This window comes from Thamnophis elegans, chromosome 14, assembly GCF_009769535.1.
Source record: "Thamnophis elegans isolate rThaEle1 chromosome 14, rThaEle1.pri, whole genome shotgun sequence".
Taxonomy (NCBI): Eukaryota; Metazoa; Chordata; class Lepidosauria; order Squamata; family Colubridae; genus Thamnophis; species Thamnophis elegans.
This window is the reverse complement of record NC_045554.1, coordinates 7,356,366-7,377,543: the sequence shown is the minus strand read 5'-3', so window position 1 is coordinate 7,377,543 and position 21,178 is coordinate 7,356,366. Positions and strand designations below refer to the sequence as shown.

Here is a 21,178-nt window from a genome sequence, read left to right as displayed (position 1 = left end):
TCCATGGACCATCCATCACGGGTCCATCACGGAGAGATCTTTATAGGTTTCCCGTTTTTATCATATTGGTAGACAAACATTTTGATGCAGTGGGAGTTGGCCGGGGATATCCATGGGCTGCTAGTTATTGAAAAGTTATGGTTTGTGTAGAACTGGACGGGCTGCTTCTGGCACCGGAAGAACGCCTTCAGCATTACGGCCGCCATGGTGCGAAACCGCTTGCTGATGAAACAGTACAGGAAGAAGTTGATGGCGGTGTTGAGCAACGCCAACATGTTGGCCACGTCGGAGACGATGTGGATGGACCAGCTGTTGTGGATGGGGGAGACGTAAAGGTGGTACAGGATCATGATAATCCTCGGGGCCCAGAGGACGGCGAAAATGGAGGTGATGGTGAACAAGATGGCGGTGGTCTTCCCGGTGGAATAGCCCCGCAGCCGGAAGTTACACTTCTGCCGGAGCTTATAGACGATGATGGAGTTCAAGACGAAGAAGATGGAGCAAGGGACCAGATAGATGGTGAAGCAGTGGATCCAGATGAGGATGTGGTGAACCAGCGTACTGGTGTAGTCTTCCTTCCAGATGTTCGGCCACCAGTAGTACGGGATGCTGGTTAGAAAGCAAATGATATAAACACTCACAATGACTTTGCGGGTGCGAGCGGGATAGGAAACCATGTGGTATTTCAAGGGATGACAGACGGCGATGTATCGGTCGATCGTGAGCGGTACAGTAATCCAGATGGAAGTATGGATGGAGGAGAACTCTAACACCTCGATAATTTTGTCCAGGATGTCAGGCATCTTCTCCTTCAAGATGAAGTCTTCCAACAGGAAGTCGACAAAGACGATGAAGAAAAGGACTAGCAAATCGGCCACCGCGAGAGCTAGAAGGTAGTTATAGGAGGACTTTTGACGCCGAGCCACCAGCTGCGACAGAATGATTACCGTCAAAATATTAGCTGTATTGGGGGAGAGAGAGAGAGAGAGAGAGAGAGAACGGGGGGGGGGGGAGAGAGAGAAAGGATTACGTTAACTTTAGAAGATTAGCAATTGCTATTAGGTCCCAAGAATCAAATGCGACACATGGAGTTACTTAAAGAATATTTTAAAAGAGGACTAAAATACATTTAATGCACCTATTTGAGTTTCTAAGAATAGTAATGAACAAGTAATCAACAACAACAAAAATCGCCCTTTTTTTCTTAATTGTTCTTGCATTCTGGCAGTTCTGCGCAGGGACACACTGGGAACAGGCTCCCACTGTTCTTCTGCCTTGCTAATGTCAGACTCCGGAGGCTCCGGAGGCAGCACATAACTAAGCTGATATCTGCAAATCTTGGCCAGGAGTCTCGGAGAGTCATGAACCAATTAAGCGAACTAATGGTCTCCTGCAAACTCCCCTCCCCTTTCACTCCCCTTTTATTTCCTCTGGGAGGGGCCATTCATCGTCCACCTGTGGCCTTACTCCCAAGTTGACCTCTGTTCTTTAGCTCTTCCCTTCGTCTGGCAACTCTGCACATGCGCACACTGGGAACAGGCTCCAGCTGTTCTTCTGCCCCACTGATGTTTGACTCTGAAGGCAGCTGATAACTGGCATACAGCCCTGGACCCCTCTCTGCCTCCGACCCAGAGCCCTCGTCCGAGCCTTCCCCGGACTCCAGGACTGGCCCATGTTCCTCCCCAACCTCCTCACTCTGTTGCCAGCTCCGCAGGCTGCCGGCAAACCACGACACACACATCTTCAAGTTGCTAAGGTTGAGAAACCGTAGTCTAGACAACTGCAGATGAGGGGGTGCCTCTAAAGTGGAGGACAATCTTCTTTAGAATATGGGTCAACATCGATTCTCTTTAACTGAACCCTGATTTAATTCCACTCTGGCTGCAAGACATTCTGGCTGGACGTCATACAGACATTTCCCAACAGTTGCTCCACCACCAACCTATTTAATTAATTCACAAAGAACAGAGGTTTGGTTTACCGAGAGAGGCTGAGTTGCCAAGTATTGAAATTTCATATGCATTCAGTAATTAATCTTTTGTTTTTTTTTCATGGAGCTAATGCATCCCATTTAACGTTCGACTTCTGACTGTGCTGAATCCTTTTCCAAGGCCAATCAAGAATAATGACACAAATTCCTCTAGCTAAAAATTGAGGAGAAAAGGTCAAGGTTCCCCTCGCACATATGTGCTAGTCGTTCCCGACTCTAGGGGGCGGTGCTCGTCTCCGTTTCAAAGCCGAAGAGCCAGCGCTGTCCGAAGACATCTCCGTGGTCATGTGGCCGGCATGACTCAACGCCGAAGGCACACAGAACAGTTACCTTCCCACCAAAGGTGGTCCCTATTTTTCTACTTGCATTTTTATGTGCTTTTGAACTGCTAGGGTGGCAGAAGCTGGGACAAGTAGCGGGAGCTCCCTCCGTTACGCTGTGCTAGGGATTCGAACCGCTGAACCACCAACCTTTCTGATCGACAAGTTCAGCGTCTTAGCTCCTGAGCCACTGCGTCCCTACTGAGGAGAAAGGTGGGACCAAAAGACAGGATGAAAACGATGCTCTTGGATGTGTGCTGCACATCTGAATATAAGCCACTTAACTGCCAAATATTTATAAACAAACTCTTAGCGCATCTTGCTGGAACTTGATTTTCTAGGAGGAAAAAAATAAAAGAAAAAGAAACCCAAACAGTGACAGCATGGGGGCTGGGGAAGATGCCGCTGGCCTTTTTGCTTTGCCACTATTTTTTTTTAAAAAAAAAGAGAATTGCATCTTCAAGCTCTCAAGTTAATTCCTGCTTTGCTAAGTGCTGAAGAAAATGCTGAAAAGGATTGCTACTCAGCCACTTGTATTTTGAGATGGGAGGTGGGGAGGGCAGGGGGGGGATTGGAAAACATTAGCAATCAGTTCTCTGCCTGGTTGCTGGGTGGGCATGGCCTGGTCAACCTCCTGAACCATGGTGGAGGAGGGGAATTTTCACCCTCCTCAGTCTCCGGAGACTTTCCCCCGAGCCTCCAGGAGGGTGAAAACAGCCCTCCGAAGGCTGGGAGGCCCATTTATTTGCCCTCACAGGACCTCCGCACGGGCGCCGCACTTACCTGGCATGATGACCAGGCCATATGGAGACTATGGTGGGGCGGGTGTGGCCAGCCACTCCTTGCAACAACCAGTTCAACGAACCGGATACAAAATTAACATCCGGTTTGGCCGAACTAGTGCGAACCGGCTGAATCTCACCTCTGGGGGTGGGGGACTTCATTCCCAATGCTTTCCCTTGTTCAAAGCTGACTATGGAGCATTGGTGGGGTGAAGCTTTCGAGTGGTGATATCTCAGGAGGGGGATAAGGGTGCCTAAGAAGATAGCAAGATTATAATTCATAGTTAGATGAGAAGGTCTCCTTTGAGTCAAGAGGAGATCCTTGAGATACGTGAAGTGATCCATAAAGTTCTCTCAAAAATAACATGGAGGTGCTTTATCATTGTCTTCTGCTAGGCTTGGACCTCCAGGTCTATCTTTCAGAGATGCCTTTGAGTCAAGGTTAAGTCCTTGAGACTACATGATCCATAAAGTTCTCTCAATAATAATATGGAGTTGACTTACATTGTCTTCTGCTGGGAAGTAGGTTGGAGTCTAGTTTTCAATTACTCCCTTGACTCAAGCTTAAGTTCTTGAGACTGCATGATCCATAAAGTTCTCTCAATAATAATATGGAGTTGACTTACATTGTCTTCTGCTGGGAAGTAGGTTGGAGTCTAGTTTTCAATTACTCCCTTGACTCAAGCTTAAGTCCTTGAGACTGCATGATCCATAAAGTTCTCTCAGCAATAATATGGAAGTGACTTATCCTTGTCTTCCAATGGGAAGTAGGTTGGAGTCTAGTTTTCAATTACTCCCTTGACTCAAGCTTAAGTCCTTGAGACTGCATGATCCATAAAGTTCTCTCAGCAATAATATGGAAGTGACTTATCCTTGTCTTCCAATGGGAAGTAGGTTGGACTTTAGTCAAGCTTAAGTTCTTGAGTCTATCCTAACCCTAATCCCAACCCATAACATTTTCTCAACAACAACAACAACAACAACAACAACAAAGTGGCTTATCAGTGTTGTCTTCTGGGAAGTAGGTTGGACCTACAAGTCTAGCTTTCAACTCTGGAAGTTTATACATGTCTTCCATCCAGCTGCTAAAGCAATCTGACAGCTACTACCATTATGTTAGTGCAACTACTACAAGGACAATTCATAATACCCAGATGCAAATCTATATATGGATTGCTTGTGTCCAAAGTTCAGATTCTGTATGAACATTTTGAGATAAATGAGCCCTTTGCCTATCACTATAATTTATCATTACTCAAAAGGTCATTGTTTCTTTTTTAATTTGCTTTTTAAACATTAGGTCACCCCAAGTTTCTTTGAAAGTTCTGAAGACTCTAAAGCGGTGTTTTTCAATCTTGGCAACTCTTAAGATGCGTGGACTGGCTTCAACTCCCGGAATTGCCCAGCTTCTTAAGAGTTGCCAAAGTTGAGAAAAGAGACTCTGGAGCTACCAAAAGTGAGTTTGCAAAACATCTGGATAATCATTAGGGGCCAGCAAAGGAGAGGCAGAACATTCTAATGATTTGATACCTTCTAATGGTTGTCTGGAAGGGACACGGGGGCTCAGTGGCTAAGACGCTGAGTTTGTCGAACAGAAAAGTCGGCAGTTCAGCGGTTTGAATCCCTAGTGCCGCGTAATGGAGTGAGCTCCCGTTACTTGTCTCAGCTTCTGCCAACCTAGCAGTTCGAAAACACGTAAGAAATGCGAGTAGAAAAATAGGGACCACCTTTGGTGGGAAGGGAACAGCGTTCCATGCGCCTTCGCCGTTGAATCATGCCGGCCACATGACCACGGAGGCATCTTAGGTCAGCGCTGGTTCTTCGGCTTTGAAACAGAGATGAGCACCGCCCCCTAGAGCTGGGAACGACTGGCACGTATCCGCGAGGGGAACCTTTACTTTTACCTTCTAATGGCTGCCTGGTATTGCGGGCCAAATGCGGTAGCCTCACTCCAGGGCAAACCCCCCAAAGCAGGCATGCCAACTGTTGTTCCATCTCGGTCTGATGGGAATTGAAGCTCAGCAAGATGTGGAGAACTGCACGTTTTCTGTTCCTGGTGTAGATAAACCCTGGCCGAGCTGCGCAAAGAGCTTGTCCCACTGCCAAAGAGCTTCCTAGCTATTAATGTAGCAAGATCCATAGGCAGACACGGCTCTCTGTCTTGCTCTCTTGAAGAAGCGATTGATTTTTCATGGTCCACGATGAGGCTGCAGCTTCGACCAAAACAAGGAAAGACCCAAAGGTCACCCCCGCGTTTCTAGGAGAGTTGACTCCTTCTGGAAGGGCCTGCAGATTTGAACAGTGGGGTGGCTGTTCTGCTCTTTCTGTGGTTGCCACGTAGGCCTGAGGATACAGGTGGGAAGTAGGGAGATGGGAACAGGCAGGGCGGGGCTCAGGTGGGGAGACTGCTACCCCTTCTCCCCAAATATCCTAAATCAACATCATCCCCTGTGTTTGGGCCGAGGCTTCCCAAGAGGGTGAAGCAAATTCCTGGTCCCCAGAAAAAACCCTTTGATTTATTGAGTGTGAATTCTGCTCCTTCGCATCCAGCAAGGGAGGATTACCTGTATTATCCCTTGTTAACTTCCGGAATAGAGAACTTTCTGTCTCTCCGGAATTAGTTCCCCTTCACTTCAGAGTAAAGAGAAACGTGGATTGAGTTCCTCTCCTGATCCATGTGAAATGTAGGTGAAGGAAAACAAATTAAGCAGCTCTAGGATTTTAAGGGCTCCTCCAAACCTTTTACTAGGTGATCAAAAGCCCCTCGGAATTAAGGTTGACTTCACCCAACTCTAATTGGATAAAGACAATCCAGAAATGTAGCAACAGGCTTACGTTAAATTTTAGGAGAGCTCAGTGCAGATGCTTGGAATTTGTTCTGACAGAGGCTCCCTGAGAGCATGAAGCAAAGTCCTTGTCCTGACAAAAAACCCTTTTATTAATTTCCTGTGCATTCTGCTCATTCACATCCAGCAAAGTCTTTCGAGGGAGGATTTACAGTCACAGACCTTCTCTGGCTTGGAGAGCTGCCAGGATGATATCTGCAAATCTAGGCCAGGAGTCTTGGAGAGTCACGAACCAATTAAGCGAACTAATTGTCTCCTGCAAACTCCCCTCCCCTTTTGCTCCCCTTTTATTTCCTCTGGGAGGGGCCATTCATCGTCCACCTGTGGCCTTACTCCCAAGTTGACCCCTGTTCTTTAGCTGTTCCCTTCATCTGGCCACTCTGCTCATGAGCACACTGGGAACAGGCTCCTGCTGTTCTTCTGCCCCACTGATGTCTGACTCTGAAGGCAGCTGATAACTGGCATACAGCCCTGGCCCCTTCTCTGCCTCCGACACAGAGCCCTCATCAGAGCCTTCCCCAGACTCCAGGACTGGCCCAGGTTCCTCCCCAACCTCCTCACTGTCTGACTCTGCTGCCAGCTCATCTGGCCACTGGCAGGCCACAACATCCTGTGTGGAAGGGTTAAAAAGCAGTCAATACATTCCAGGTTAGTCCTCCATGTATAACTCCAATGGAGCCCCATATTTCTACCGCTAAGCGAGATCGTTGTTAAGTGCATTTTGCCCCGTTCACGAGGTTTCTTGACAGAGTTGTTAAATGAATTCACTGCAGTTGTTCAGTTAGCAACGTGGTTGTTAAGTGAATCAGGTCCCTCCCCCTTGACTTTACTTCTCAAAAGGTCGCAAAAGGGGATCACGTGACCCCCAGGTCTGTGCAACCGTCATAACGATGAGTCAATTGCCAAGGCTCTGGATTTTGATCGTGTGACACCCCCCACCGGGGATGTTGCAAGGGTCATAAGCATGAAAAATGGCCATGAACCTCTTTTTTTTAAAACCATTGTGACTTCGGACCGTCACTAAATGAAGCTGTAAGTCAAGGACCGCCTATATTGCTTGGATGTGTTTGCATAAGAGCCGAGGTGGCGCAGTGGTTAGGGTGTTAGGGTGCAGTACTGCAGGCCACTTCAGCTGACTGTTATCTGCAGTTCAGCGGTTCTAATCTCACCGGCTCAAGGTTGACTCAGCCTTCCATCCTTCCGAGGTGGGTGAAATGAGGACCCAGACTGTGGGGGCGATATGTTGATTCTGTAAACCGCTTAGAGAGGGGTGAAAGCCCTATGAAGCGGTATATAAGTTTAACTGCTATTGCTATTGCTATTGCATATGGAAATCTTGCCCCTGGCTCAAACCCCACCCCCTCTTCAGATAGCCCTCCACTTAAGCCTATTCATTCAGTGACCAGTCAAAGTTACGTCAAACTCCACAGCCATACACAACATACATTTCCTGGCGTGATTGCAGAAATAGATTTCCATTGCCAACTTCTAGGATTTCTGATTCTACCACCCAGCCTTGCCAGCCACTTAAGATTCCCCAAAGACCCCCTCCCTCCCTCCCTCCCTCCCTCCCTCCCTCCCTCCACCCAGGCCTTACCAGCTTAGCTTTTCTGCCACTTGGAAAGGCACTTAAAAAAAATTGAATGGATCAATACAAATCTCGCCTCTCGTAATATTGACCTTAGCAGATCAGTGTCTCGGGGTGTGGGGTGTGCATACACAACACACATAGGCAGCCCCTTACACAAAATGCGTGCCTGTACAAACCTCCCTAAAAGGACGTGGTGGCTCAGCGGCTAAGACGCTGAGCTTGTTGATCAGAAAAGTCGGCGGTTCGAATCCCAAGCGCCGCGTAACGGAGTGAGCTCCCGTTGACTTGTCCCAGCTTCTGCCAACCTCGCGGTTCGAAAGCGCGTGAAAAACGCAAGTAGGAAAACAGGAACCACCTTTGGTGGGAAGGGAACAGCGTTCCGTGCGCCTCTGGCATTGAGTCATGCCGGCCACAGGACCACGGAGACGTCTTCGGACAGTGCTGGCTCTTCGGCTTTGAAACGGAGATGAGCAGCGCCCCCTAGAGTCGGGAGTGACTAGCACAGATGTGCGAGGGGAAACTTTCCCTTTACCTTAAAGGGAGACAGTTGGCAGAGTGATCTCTTTTCCCCAGATCACTTATGCTAATACCCCTGAGCTTTCTTCTTCGATATCGGTTTTCCCTTCTGTTCGCTCTTAATGCCCCTTGTGCCAGGATTCATCCAGGCAAGCAATTACATAGCGACTTTCCTATAAGCCCACTTCCCAGCCATGCATTTCTCCGAGGGGTTAGCATGGGCATATTTCACCAGGAAGAGATGGATGCCGGTGAATTCAGCTCATTGGTTCCGAATGCTAGTCATCGTCATATTCCTTCCTGCTCTGCGGGTGGAATCTCAGTCTAAGAGCCGAGGTGGCGCAGTGGTTAAATGCAGCACTGCAGGCTACTTCAGCTGACTGCAGTTCTGCAGTTCGGCTGTTCAAATCTCATCGGCTCAGAGTTGACTCAGCCTTCCATCCTTCCGAGGTGGGTGAAATGAGGACCCAGACTGTGGGGGCGATATGCTGACTCTGTAAACCGCTTAGAGAGGGCTGAAAGCCCTATGAAGCGGTATATAAGTCTAACTGCTATTGCTATTGCTATTACTATCTCAGGAGCAGAGAACAACAGGGCTGGATCTTGGAGGTTTTGCAGTCCAACTCCTTGGTCTAGCAGGAGACCATAGACCAATGTTTCTCAACCTTGGACATTTGAAGATGTTTGGACTTCAATTCCCAGAATTCCCCAGCCAGCATTCACTGACTGGGGAATTCTGGGAGTTGAAGTCCAGACATCTTCAAGTGGCCAAGGTTGAGAAACACTGCCTTAGACCATCTCCATGCACGGAGCGCACCCATAACCTCTGGAGGCAACCCATTCCACTAATTCATTGTCCTCACTGTCAGGAGGTTTCTCCTTAGCTTCTGGTTGGTTGTCCCTTGGATAAGCTTCCATCTGTTACTTCTTCTGCTGCTCTGGGCCAGGGGTCACCAACCTTTCTGGCCTCAGGGGCCACTACATTCATAATTTTAAATCCCGCGGACCACTAAATACGATTCTGCCTAATGACCGGCTGGGTGGGTGTGGCTAGGTGGTCATGTGACTGGTTGGGTGTGGCCAATTCAATGTCACTCACGTCGAGAGGCATCTCTGTGGCCTCTACTTGCCCTTCCTCTCCCAGCCACTCCTCAACTCCCTTGCCCAGGCTCCTTAGGAAGCAGTCGTTGGAGTTAAGCAGCCGCCAGGAGAAAGAGTTGGCAAAACAGCTCCATTCAAATTGGATCGGACCGAGAAGGAGGCTCAGCAGAAGCACCTCACTGAGGACTAGGAGCATGGGCTTTCCTAGCAGAGGGAAGACCTGCAGGAGTGCCAGGCCAGGGACCGGCGCCTGGAGGCTCAGCGGGCTGAGATGGTCAGCCAGTTCCAAGCCATGATGCAGCCCCACTGGAACGAGGCCCTCTGGCTCTTCGCCGCCAGCGGTGCTTCCCTCCAGCCTTCGCCCAAAGCCCCCCACCAGGAGGCTGAAGCAGACCCCAAGTCAGAATTTCTGCCCCCCCTCTGACCCACATAAAAAGACCCCAAAGGGGGAGACTCTCTGCAGCAACACAAGCATTCATTGCAAGTATCCAGCTCAGTTTGAGGACCCCTGATTTAGTGCAATATAAAAAATGCAAATAATTTTTCTGCGGACCACCAAAATTTTTCTCACGGAGCACCAGTGGGTGACTGCTGCTTTGGAGAATACGTGACCCCCTCTTCTCTGTCACAGCCCCTCAAGTCCTAGAAAACTGTTTCCATGTCATCACCCCTAGTCCTTCAGTAGACTAGACATACCCGCTTCTTTCCTCAATTCTTCCCTTGCAATGTTTAGCCGAGTGATGGGTTTCAAATTTTTTTAGAACCTCTTCTGTAGGTGTGGCCTGCTTTGTGGGAGTGGCTTGCTGGCCATGTGACCGGGTGGGAGTGTCTTGCCAGCCATGTGACTGGGTGGGCATGGCCAATTTGTAAAATGTGGTGAAACTCACTTAACAATGTCCTTGCTTAGCAACCAAAATGTTGGCTTAGAAACTCTGGCATTGAAGTGTGCAAGTCTTAAAGCTGTCAAGTTACAAGGCCCTTGCACCCCTAACCCTTTAGGGAAAAATATCCCTAGGGGTGTTCAAACTTGACAGGTTTAAGACTTGTGGACTTCAACTCCCAGAATTCCTCCTCCAGTCATGTTGGCTCAGGAACTCTGGCATTGAAGTGTGCAAGTCTTAAAGCTGTCAAGTTGCAAGACCCTTGCACCCCTAACCCTTTAAAAAAAGAAAAACCCCAGGGTGTTCAAACTTGACAGCTTTAAGACTTGTGGACTTCAACTCCCAAAATTCCTCCTCCAGTCATATTGGCTCAGGAACTCTGGCATTGAAGAGTGCAAGTCTTAAAGCTGTCAAGTTACAAGACCCTTGCACCCCTAACCCTTTAGGAAAAAAAACCCAGGGGTGTTCAAACTTGACAGCTTTAAGACTTGTGGACTTCAACTCTCAGAATTCCTCCTGTCGCTCTTCATCTTGATGATGTGTGGACGGGCAGGGGGAGGGAGCTGGAACCGGTTCTAAACAGCACTGTAGATTTGTGGAACCTCTTCTATAGAAGAGGTTAGAACTGGCAGGAACCCACCCCTGGTTTAGCCATAACGGACTGTCCATGAATCCGGTGGCAATAGATATCTGGGGCCGATGGCTTTGAGCCCTCCACCCTTCTCATCAACCTTTCTCTGCAAACAGCTAAGCTAATCTTCCAATCTTCCCCACTTCATTTCAGCAGCTGCTGATGTGTTAGAGCGGCGACCTTGACTTCACACCAGCTACCAGCTGATGCTTCCTCTTTGTGGAATCTCAGTGCTGCCAGCTTGATTCCAAGATATGCGTGCAGGCACCATAACTCCCCTGTCTTTGGCAATCAAAAGCATCTGGGAGCCTCTCCCCTCCCCATTCATTCTGGAAATTATAGTTTCAGGCGAGGGCCTATTAAAACAATCCCTTTTGCCAGGCATCGTATTGACTGTTGCTAAGTGTTTTAATGCATAATATTCTTACGGACACCTGCTCTGGAGTTTTATTTTCCTTTCTTCTCCTCTGAGCTGTTGGGATGACTCTTTCCCCTTTCATCACAAAAACAGACAATAACCAGAATGGTAAATATATTTTGGGATGTTCTCCGTCCTCCTCCCCCCCATCTGACATCAGCCGATCATTTTGCAATGTTTTTTTACAAGCTGTTTCATTGTCCTTGGGCTGTAAATTCAGAAATGTAGATTGGAGAGGAATTTCTGATGGAGCAAGCGAAGCAACACCTCTTTGAATCTAAAGAAGATCATTTGAGATTTCACTCTTCTCTACCTCAGTCTTAGAATTCAGAGTTTAAAGTTCAGTTGCTACAGCATTTACTATTATGTCATCCTTATATCAGAACTGAAAGCTGTTTTCCTTTGGGGCAAAGTTCAGATATTATCTTTGCAAGACTTCAACTTTTTGATTGGGGCTTTCCCAGATCAAGTGGGCTTAAATTTTTTTGAAAAAGGTTTTGTTTAAACATAAAGGTAAAGTTTCCCCTCGCACATATGTGCTAGTCATTCCTGACTCTAGGGGGCGGTGCTCATCTCTGTTTCAAAGCCGAAAAAGCCAGCGCTCTCCAAAGATGTTTCCGTCATGACTCAATGCCGAAGGTGCACGGAACGCTGTTTCCTTCTCACCAAAGGTGGTTCCTATTTTTCTACTTGCATTTTTTAACCTGCTTTCGAAGTGCTAGGTTGGCAGAAGTTGGGACAAGTCACGGGGGCTCACTCTGTTACGCGACGCTGGGGATTCGAACTGTTGAACTGCCGTCCTTTCTGATTGACAAGCTCCACGTCTTTGCCACTGAACCACTGTGTCCCTCATTAGAGGGAAAGAAACCCTTTGTTCACACAATTGAGTCTTGACGTGCAGCCATTCGCTTAATGATGGCCCAAAGTTACTGTGGCATTGGAAAAAGTAACTTATGACCACTCCATGCACTTACGCCTGTGGTAGCATCCCCACAGTCATGTGATCAAAAGTTTGGCTCTTGGCAAGCGGCATGCATTTAGGATGGGTGCGGCATCCCGGGATCACGCGATTGCCTCCCCAATTCTGGCTGGGGAATTCTGGCAGTTGAAAGGTTGCTCCTGGTTTGACCGAACCGGTAGCAGTATTTTTTGGGTCGCAACACCAACAGCGACACAGGCTTGCCACGCCCACAAACTGGTTCCCTCGCCACCGCTGATGTCGTTGCCATGTTTTTTTAAGTGACTGCGCGTCAATTGTTTTGCCCATACGTGAAGAACAATTTACATTGAACAGCGCATGCAACGCGCATTGCACACATGTTGCAAACCGGTAGTAAAACCGGAGCAACTCACCATCGGCCCAATTTGCCAAGGTTGGACCCCTGGTGTGTGGGGGATGTCTCAAAAAAAAAACCCTCCCCATGCCAGATGTTTAAGGGGGTTCCTGTCCACCCTGCAACATCTGCATCATTTCTTCAAAATCCCAACCACGGGGAAGAAATGTTGAGCGCAGCTGCCTCCTTCTCTCCTTTCACGGAGAGTCTCATTTGCATTCTTGGCATAGAATTCCCGGCGAGGCCGAGGAGGGGAAGGAGGAGGAGAGAGGACAAACTGAATCTTTCACTTTGCAGAAGCGGAGAAACAACGGACTGATTAAGTGTGTTTAGCGACACAGCGCTGGTAATAACTTTTTCCGGCTGTTACAGAGCGGGCCAAGAAAGAAAGAAAGAAAAATTCTTTCCATATTCTCCTTTGCCCAAATGCCAGGATAAATGAAAATGTTTTTGAATATTAATAGCCTCTCCCTCCCAAGTTAATTGCATTTGGAGGACGCTAAAATAAAAGGGGGTGAAATAAGCTTATCGCTTTGTCATTTAGGGATAGTCCTTGAGTTACAATGACAACGGAGGCCACATTTTCCATTGCTAGGCAAGGCAGTTTTTAAGTGAGTTTTAGGCTCCGTATCATGACTTTTTGGGGGGCCACAATTGTTAAGCAAATCCCTGCATAAGTGAACGAGGCAATCATTAAGCAAATTACAATACAATACAATACAGTAGAAGAGTTGGAAGGGACCTTGGAGGTCTTCTAGTCCAACCCCCTGCTTAGGCAGAAAACCCTTTCAGACAAATGGCTATCCAACATCTTCTTAAAGACTTCCAGTGTTGGGGCATTCACAACTTCTGGAGGCAAGTTGTTCCACTGATTAATTGTTCTAACTGTCAGGGAATTTCTCCTCTGTTCTAAGTTGCTTCTCTCCTTGATTAGTTTCCACCCATTGCTTCTTGTTCTACTCTCAGGTGCCTTGGAAAATAGTTTGACTCCCTCTTCTTTGTGGCAACCCCTGAGATATTGGGAGACTGCTATCATGTCTCCCCTAGACCTTCTTTTCATTAAACTAGACATACCCAGTTCCTGCAATTGTTCTTCATATGTTTTAGCCTCCAGTCCCCTAATCAATACAATACAATACAATACAATAGCAGAGTTGGAAGGGACCTTGGAGGTCTTCTAGTCCAACCCCCTGCCTAGGCAGGAAACCCTATACCGTTTCAGACAAATGGCTATCCAACATCTTCTTAAAGACTTCCAGTGTTGAGGCATTTACAGCATCTGGAGGCAACTTCTGTTCCACTGATTAATTGTTCTAACTGTCAGGAAATTTCTCCTCAGTTCTGAGTTGCTTCTCTCCTTGATTAGTTTCCACCCATTGCTTCTTGTCCTGCCCTCAGGTGCTTTGGAGAATAGTTTGACTGCCTCTTCTTTGTGGCAGCCCCTGGGATATCGGAAGACTGCTGTCATGTCTCCCCTAGTCCTTCTTTTCATCAAACTAGACACACCCAATTCCTGCAATTGTTCTTCATATGTTTTAGCCTCCAGTCCCCTAATCATCAAATTGGACTCCCCCCATTGACTTGGCTTGCGAAAAGCTGGCTAGGAATTTACAAGTGGGATCACATGACCCCTGGGCACTGCAACTGTCATAAATACATTCAATGCTCACGAAACAAATGGTTATAAGACGAGGACTTCTGACAAGAGTGACTTTCTCAGTCACCCAGTGAGCTTCCCTTGTTACGTCTAGTAGACCTGAACTTGGCTTGGCTTCATCCAGGTTCTACAAACTGAATAGGTTATGTAAAGAGCCAAGGTGGCGCAGTGGTTAAATGCAGCACTGCAGGCTACTGCTAGATCAGCAGTTCAGCGGTTCAAATCTCACCAGCTCACGGTTGACTCAGCCTTCCATCCTTCCGAGGTGGGTAAAATGAGGACCCAGATTGTTGGGGGCAATATGCTGACTCTCTGTAAACCGCTTAGAGAGGCCTGAAAGGCCTATGAAGCGGTATATAAGTCTACTGCTATTGCTAAAGGTTCCCCTCACACATATGTGCTAGTTGTTCCTGACTCTAGGGGGCAGTGCTCATCTCCGTTTCAAAGCCGAAGAGCCAGCGCTGTCCGGAGACGTCTCCGTGGTCATGTGGCCGGCATGACTCAACGCCGAAGCCTCACGGAACGCTGTTCCCTTCCCACCAAAAGTGGTCTCCTTGCATTTTTTATGTGCTTTCGAACTGCTAGGTTGGCAGAAGCTGGGATAAGTAACGGGAGCTCACTCCGTTACGCAGCACTAGGGATTCGAACCGCCAAACTGCCGACCTTTCTTTCTTTTTTAAAATAAAAAAATCTGAGTTAAAATATTTGAGTTAATATGAACTATGGTTGATGACTGTGGAAGAGAGGCACGAAAGTCTTTTGTAACCAACTGATACACTTTCTACAGTAGGTAAAGAAGGAAGATTCTTTGTGTTGTGTTTGTTTTGAAAATTTACAATTAAAAAAAAATTATTAAAAAAATTAACTGCCGACCTTTCTGATCAACAGGTTCAGGGTCTTAGCCACTGAGCCACCAAGGTACAAATTGAATAGTGCATAGATATTTGTCTGTTGTGTATGACAGACACACCTGCAGGTTACACACACTTTCCTATCCGGAACCTTGCTTCTGTGGCTCAAGACGGAACTTTTGTCTTTGGTCAAAAAATAAGTATTCAATACTAGATATTTTTAGCTATTTTTATGTGATTTGGAGGGTTTGATGTAGACTCACCAACCCTGGGAGAAATGCAAATAAATTTCTAATGACCTTGACTGCCCACCAACTTGCAGAGGGACTAAAGTTATGTAACGGTTGCTTCCCTTCAGTTGAGCAGAGTTCAGTTTTTCAAAATTGGCATATTCTTGTTGGATTTCACAATTTTATCACGGGGACTGCAAGGCGATCCAACCGGTCAGTCCTAGAGGAGATCTACCCTGACTGCTCTTTAGAAGGCTGGATCCTGAAGAGGAAACTCAAAGACTTTGGCTACCTAATGAAAAGGAAGGACTCCCTGGAGAAGAGACTCATGCTGGGAACGATGGAGGGCAAAAGAAGAAGGACTGCAAGATGATCCAACCAGTCAGTTCTAGAGGAGATCAACCCTGACTGCTCTTTAGAAGGCCGGATCCTGAAGAGGAAACTCAAAGACTTTGGCCACCTGATGAGAAGGAAGAAGGACTCCCTGGAGAAGAGCCTCATGCTGGGAATGATGGAGGGCAAAAGAAGAAGGACTGCAAGGCGATCCAACCAGTCAGTCCTAGAGGAGATCCACCCTGACTGTGCTTTAGAAGGCCAGATCCTGAAGAGGAAACTCAAAGACTTTGACCACCTAATGAGAAGGAAGAAGGAATCCCTGGAGAAGAGCCTCATGCTGGGAATGATGGAGGGCAAAAGAAGAAGAGGATGACAGAGAATGAGGTGGCTGGATGGAGTCACTGAAGCAGCCGGCGTGAGCTTCAATGGACTCCAGAAGATGATAGAGGACAGGAAGGCCTAGAGGAACGTTGTCCATGGGGTCATGATGGGTTGGACACAACTTCGCAACTAACAACAACAACAACAACAACAATTATGGCTCAGAAAGATCTACGCACCTAAAGCCTGTATTATTTAATAAACAGGATTTTATAAATAAATAAATAAATAAATAAATAAATAAATAAAAGCATGACTTAGCTACCATGGGACGGATCACTGACATTTCCCTGTAGTCTTCATTGTGAAGCACACTTGCTCTCCCAATAAACCTGTGTTCCTCTCTGATGCTCTCTCGTTCCCTTGAAGGCCCCCAAAGCCATCTTTGTATGTGGCAAAACGGTACAAAGTATTCACATGCGCAGAACAAAGCAATGCTTCTTTTGTAACCACACAAGAGCCATGCCACCCAGCAGTGCGAGTGAGCTTCAACGGACTCCAGGGGATGGTAGGGGACAAGGAAGGCTGGGGAGGAACGTTGTCCATGGGGTCGCGATGGGTCGGACACAATTTCACAACTCACAACAACAAGAAGACAACTGAGGAAGGAGGCCGGGCTGGCTGATAAGTTTGGTCCAACTTTCAGCCACCAATGGGCCTACGGAAAAACTTATCACGTCAACACCTGCCAAATGGGTTAACCAAACCCTTCTTTTTCCCAGCTCCCTCAAGGTCAAACCCATATAATTTCTTTCCTTCCTTTCTGGAGCTATTTCTGTACTACGTGGCTCCCTCCCCCAAAAGAAGAAAGAATATTGTGTAGTCTTTCACACACCCTCACTTTAAAAATTGTAATTTAATTGTAATTTAATAAATTTATATGCCGCCCAATCCCGCAGGACTCCGGGCGGCTTACAAATACAAGAGTAAAATAAAAAAATAAAATATAGGGAAAAACGAAAACAGATTTAAAAGCAACACACCATACACTCAAACCTAGATGGGGCTGGACCTCATTCATGAGGTCAACAGCCCCAGGCCTGCTGGAACAGCCAGGTTTTAGTGACTTTTCGGAAGGCCGAGAGAGTGGGAAGGGTCCGGATCGTTCCACAGAAGATCGTTCCAAGAATTGCTGACCACTTAAATATACAGCAAAATATCCCAGGAACTGAAGGACGGTGAGTCCAGCTTTAAACTCCATTTAGACCCAAAATTTGAAGCCCGACATTGCATTTATCCCCTTAGCCTCCTTTAATTGGGAGCCTTGTTTGAAAGACAAAGGAATGATTTATGAATGCTGCCCTGATGAAGCTGGAGGCGGGAATGGGCTAAAAATACAGTCCAAAAGAGCAAATTTGATGTCCATGGACATGCAATATACATTCCCCTCCCCTTCCATTTTTCCTAACTGCTTCCTTTCAGTTCTGAAAACCGCATTCTGAGCAGGGCATTTGGAAGAGAGGTGACTGCTTCTCCATCAACAGGGGGTCAGTCTAGATAAGCACCGGGGGTCTCGCCAGATTGGATGTTCCTCTTAAGGAAGTCAAAAAAGAGATTCGAACAAGGAGCCTTGGACAACTATCCAAGAGTAAGAGTAGCAGAGGTGGAAGGGACTTGGAGGTCATCTAGTCCAACCCCCTGCTCACGCAGGAGACCTGTACTAGGGATTCGAACCGTCAAACTGCCAACCTTTCTGATCAACAAGCTCAGAGTCTTAGCCACTGAGCCACTGAGCCACCTAGCCAGAGTAAAGGAGCAGGTTTGAGACAGGGGAAAGGGCTAAGTTTAACTTCCCCCACCACCCCCAAAATATATGAGAGCTAGAAATCAGGAGATTGTGAGTTCTAGTCCAACCTTAGGCATGAAAGCCAAGTGGGTGACTTTGGGCCAATCACCAGGAGACTGTGAGTTCTAGTCCCGCCTTAGGCATGAAAGCCAGCTGGATGACTTTGGGCCAATCACCAGGAGACTGTGGGTTCTAGTCCCGCCTTAGGTATGAAAGCCAGCTGGGTGACTTTGGGCCAATCACCAGGAGACTGTGAATTCTAGTCCCGCCTTAGGCATGAAAGCCAGATAGGTGACTTTGGGCCAATCACCAGGCAACTGTGAGTTCTAGTCCCACCTTAGGCATGAAAGCCAGCTGGGTAACTTTGGGCCAATCACTCGGAGCCTGGGAGTTCTAGTCCTGTCTTAGGCATGAAAGCCATCCGGGTGGCTTTCAGCCAGTCCCCCTCTTTCAGCCCAATCCACCTCACAGGGTTGTTGTTTTGGGGGGGAAATAGGAGGAGGAAGGAGCATTAGATGCCTTCACCATCTTGCATTGTTTATTAAATAAAATAAAATCAAGGTGGGAATCTCAATAAATGAACTAAATTATCTCCACAAAGACCATTTCTCCTCTGCAAAGGTTTTCCCTGCGGGGGAGCCCTATAATGAAACGGTATAGGGTTTCCTGCCTAGGCAGGGGGTTGGACTAGAAGACCTCCAAGGTCCCTTCCAACTCTGCTATTGTATTGTATTATATTGTATTATAATACAGACCAGACGCCTCTGAGTCTCTCGGGAATAGGGCGGCATACAAATTAAATAAAACCTCAAAAAAACCTCAAACCAGACCGTTCCCCCCCCCCCCCCCAAGCTTCCTGAAGGATTTTGCCTTTTGAAGAACTGGCTGGATGGCACGCCCCCTTGTCCCCTGTACCCATCCTTTCCCCCTCCCCCCCCAAAAAATAAATAAAAACCTTTCCACATTGCGGGGATGTTTTTCCCCTCCACTTCCCCAATTGCTACCTTTCTAGGTTTTCTCCCTGCATCTCATTCATCCTAAGGACAGCCCAGGTTTTGCAGCTCGCCGGCTGCGATTGGAGGGGCAAGGGAAGCCGAGGAGATAGTAATAAAATAAAATAAAATAAAATAAATAAACCAGCCCATCCCTTTCTCTCTCGCTGGGCTTGCCAAGAGAGGCGTCTCTTTTTGGGGTTTTAAAAAAAATCCCTCTCCCTTAGAACATTTGAACGTGAGCTCCTAAGCGTCCTCTAAGCAGCTCCTGCTGTGTCAGCACCACGGACAGCTCAGCCGGGAAATTATTTATTTATTTTAATAGATTGTGTGGTGGGGGGGGTGGCCGTCTCCGCTCCTCTCTGTCTGCCTGGGCTGGCTGTCTCCTCTCCCACCCTCCCTCCCTCCCTCCCAGTCGTCTTCCCAGCCCCGGGGACTTCAAGGAATCACCTCCTTTGCCTCTATTCTCCAGCTTCAGATGCCCCCCCGCCTTCCAGGCCGTCTGGATCGCAACTCCCATCCTCCCCAGCCAGGCGCGCTGGGATAAAGGAAGATGGGTGCTTGGTGAAGGGTAAGGTGTTTTTTTTCCCCCACCGAGCCAAATTAACCCTTTTCGTTTTGGAACTGTGGCATTTCTACAACAACTGCCAATTGTGCTTTTCGGGCACATATACCAAAGTATCAGAATAGTAACAGAGTTGGAAGGGATCTTTGAAGGTCATCTAGTCCAACCGCCCTGACCTCCTCTCCCCCCCCAAGCAGGAAACCCTACATCTGCTTCTACCGAGGATCGAACTGTTTTGCCTTCTCCTCGCCTGCGGGGTAAGAGTTTTGGAGACGTTGGAAGAGGGTTTTTGGGGAGAGGGATTGGAAGAAAGGAAGAATGAAAGGACAAGGGTTTGGCTAATTCACAAAGGACCAGCGTCCTAAAAGCAATGGCTTAACTGCGAGGCAATAGCAAACCCTCCAAGAGCCAAGGCAGTCTACCAGGCAAATTACTGCTTTGGTAATGGAGTCTCCAAGCCTGGGGGTGTGTGTGTGCTTTTCCTCCTTATCTTCCTCTTCCCCAATCTTGACTGATGGAACGTGACTTCCAAACTCTTCAAAGGGATGAATTTGGGTTCAACCCAAGAACCCAATTAAATGCGAGGCTGACCCGGGGGGGGGGGGATGCCCATCCAAGCCCCTAGTCCCTAAGGGGCACTTCAAGATGGCTTAACGAAACTCATCTTATTTGACATTATGAGTTAATCATCCTTCTTCCCCCCTCCATCCAATAACAGCAACCTGTTCCTCAAATCCCAAACTGCCCAAGTTTTGCCCAAGTTGAAGTAGTGCGCTCCTCATGCACACCCCTTGCCCCCCAATTCCAACGTTGAGGATGAAGACCATCCTATACTCCCTGCTGTAGCTCTTCAACCGTCCTTACAAACAACTAATAAAGCAATGCCGAGTGGAGAAACTCCAAGGGTGATCATTGATCCTAAAAAGAACTTCCTAAGCCTAACCCACTTCGAGTCGAAAAAGTCTACAGTTCTCGGTCAAGCGCCTGAGCTGGCAGCTGGTCCCCTGCTCACTTTTGAGGGACAACGGACCCATCCCCTCCTTTGTGAAGACTGGAGTAGACAGAACTCTAAATGGGTGGGGAAAAGATTGCCTGTAAGTTTTAAGAGGAAGGAAGGAAGGAAAAAGGAAGGAAAGAAGGGAAAGAAGGGAAAGAAGGAAAGAGGAAGGGGAAGAGAGGAGGAGAGAAAGGAAGGAAGGGAAGGAAAAGGAGGAAGGAAGGAAAAAAAGAGAAAATGAAAGATGGGAGAAAGAGAGGGAAGGAAGGAAGGGAAAGGGAAGGAAAGAAGGGAAAGGAAAGGAGAAAGAGGAAGGAGGAGAGAAAGAAAAGGAGAGGAAAGAAGGAAGGGAAAGAAGGAAAAGAGAAAGAGGAAGGAGAAGAAAGGAGGAGAGAAAGGAAGGAAGGAAGGGAAGGGAAAGGGAAAGGAGGAAGGAAGGAAAGAAAAGAGAAAATGAAAGATGGGAGAAAGAGGGAAGGAAGGAAAAGGGAAGGAAAGAAGGGAAAGGAAAGGAGAAAGAGGAAGCAGGAGAAAGGAGGAGAGAAAGGAAGGAAGAAAGGGAAGGAAAGGAAAAGGGAAAGGAGAAAAGAAGGAAAGAAAAGAGAAAATGAAAGATGGGAGAAAGAGAGGGAAGAAAGGAAAGAAGAAGAAAGGAAAGGAAAGAAGGAAAGGAGAAAGAGGAAGGAAGAAAGGAAAGGAGAAAGGGGAATAAAGGAAAGGATGAAGGAAGGAAAGAAAGAAAAAGGAAATGAAAGAGAGGGAAGGAAGGAAGGAGAAAGAAATATCTTACCCGGGAGCCCCAAGCAGAGCAGGAGACTGTAATAAATGATGGGCGCGTATCCTAAGCCGCAGCCGCGCAAGGAAGCATTATACATGTGGATGTAATCCTGCTCCATTGACCTGCTCCTTCTGGGTTGCCGAGACGAGCCGGGTTAGGAGGCGGGGAGGCAGAGTCGGGCTCCGGGATCGCCTC

At 47.6% G+C, this 21,178-nt stretch overlaps 1 protein-coding gene across 1 annotated transcript; it reads right to left on the bottom strand.

Moving 5' to 3' along the window:
- Window positions 1–26: 26 nt before the first annotated feature.
- On the bottom strand, window positions 27–21,101 carry GPR139 (G protein-coupled receptor 139). The gene is made up of 2 exons (XM_032230248.1): window positions 20,996–21,101; window positions 27–961 (listed from the first exon to the last, which is right to left on the bottom strand). The coding sequence occupies exons 1-2, from the start codon at window positions 21,099–21,101 to the stop codon at window positions 27–29; spliced, it is 1,041 nt and encodes a 346-aa protein (XP_032086139.1).
- Window positions 21,102–21,178: the final 77 nt, after the last annotated feature.

Excerpts from the sequence above, each read along its gene's own strand:
- GPR139 (XM_032230248.1), bottom strand. The coding sequence starts at position 21,101 with ATGGAGCAGGATTACATCCACATGTATAATGCTTCCTTGCGCGGCTGC. Across the intron at positions 962-20,995 it reads GCTCTGCTTGGGGCTCCCGG|CTAATATTTTGACGGTAATC; the intron begins GTAAGATATTTC and ends CCCCCAATACAG.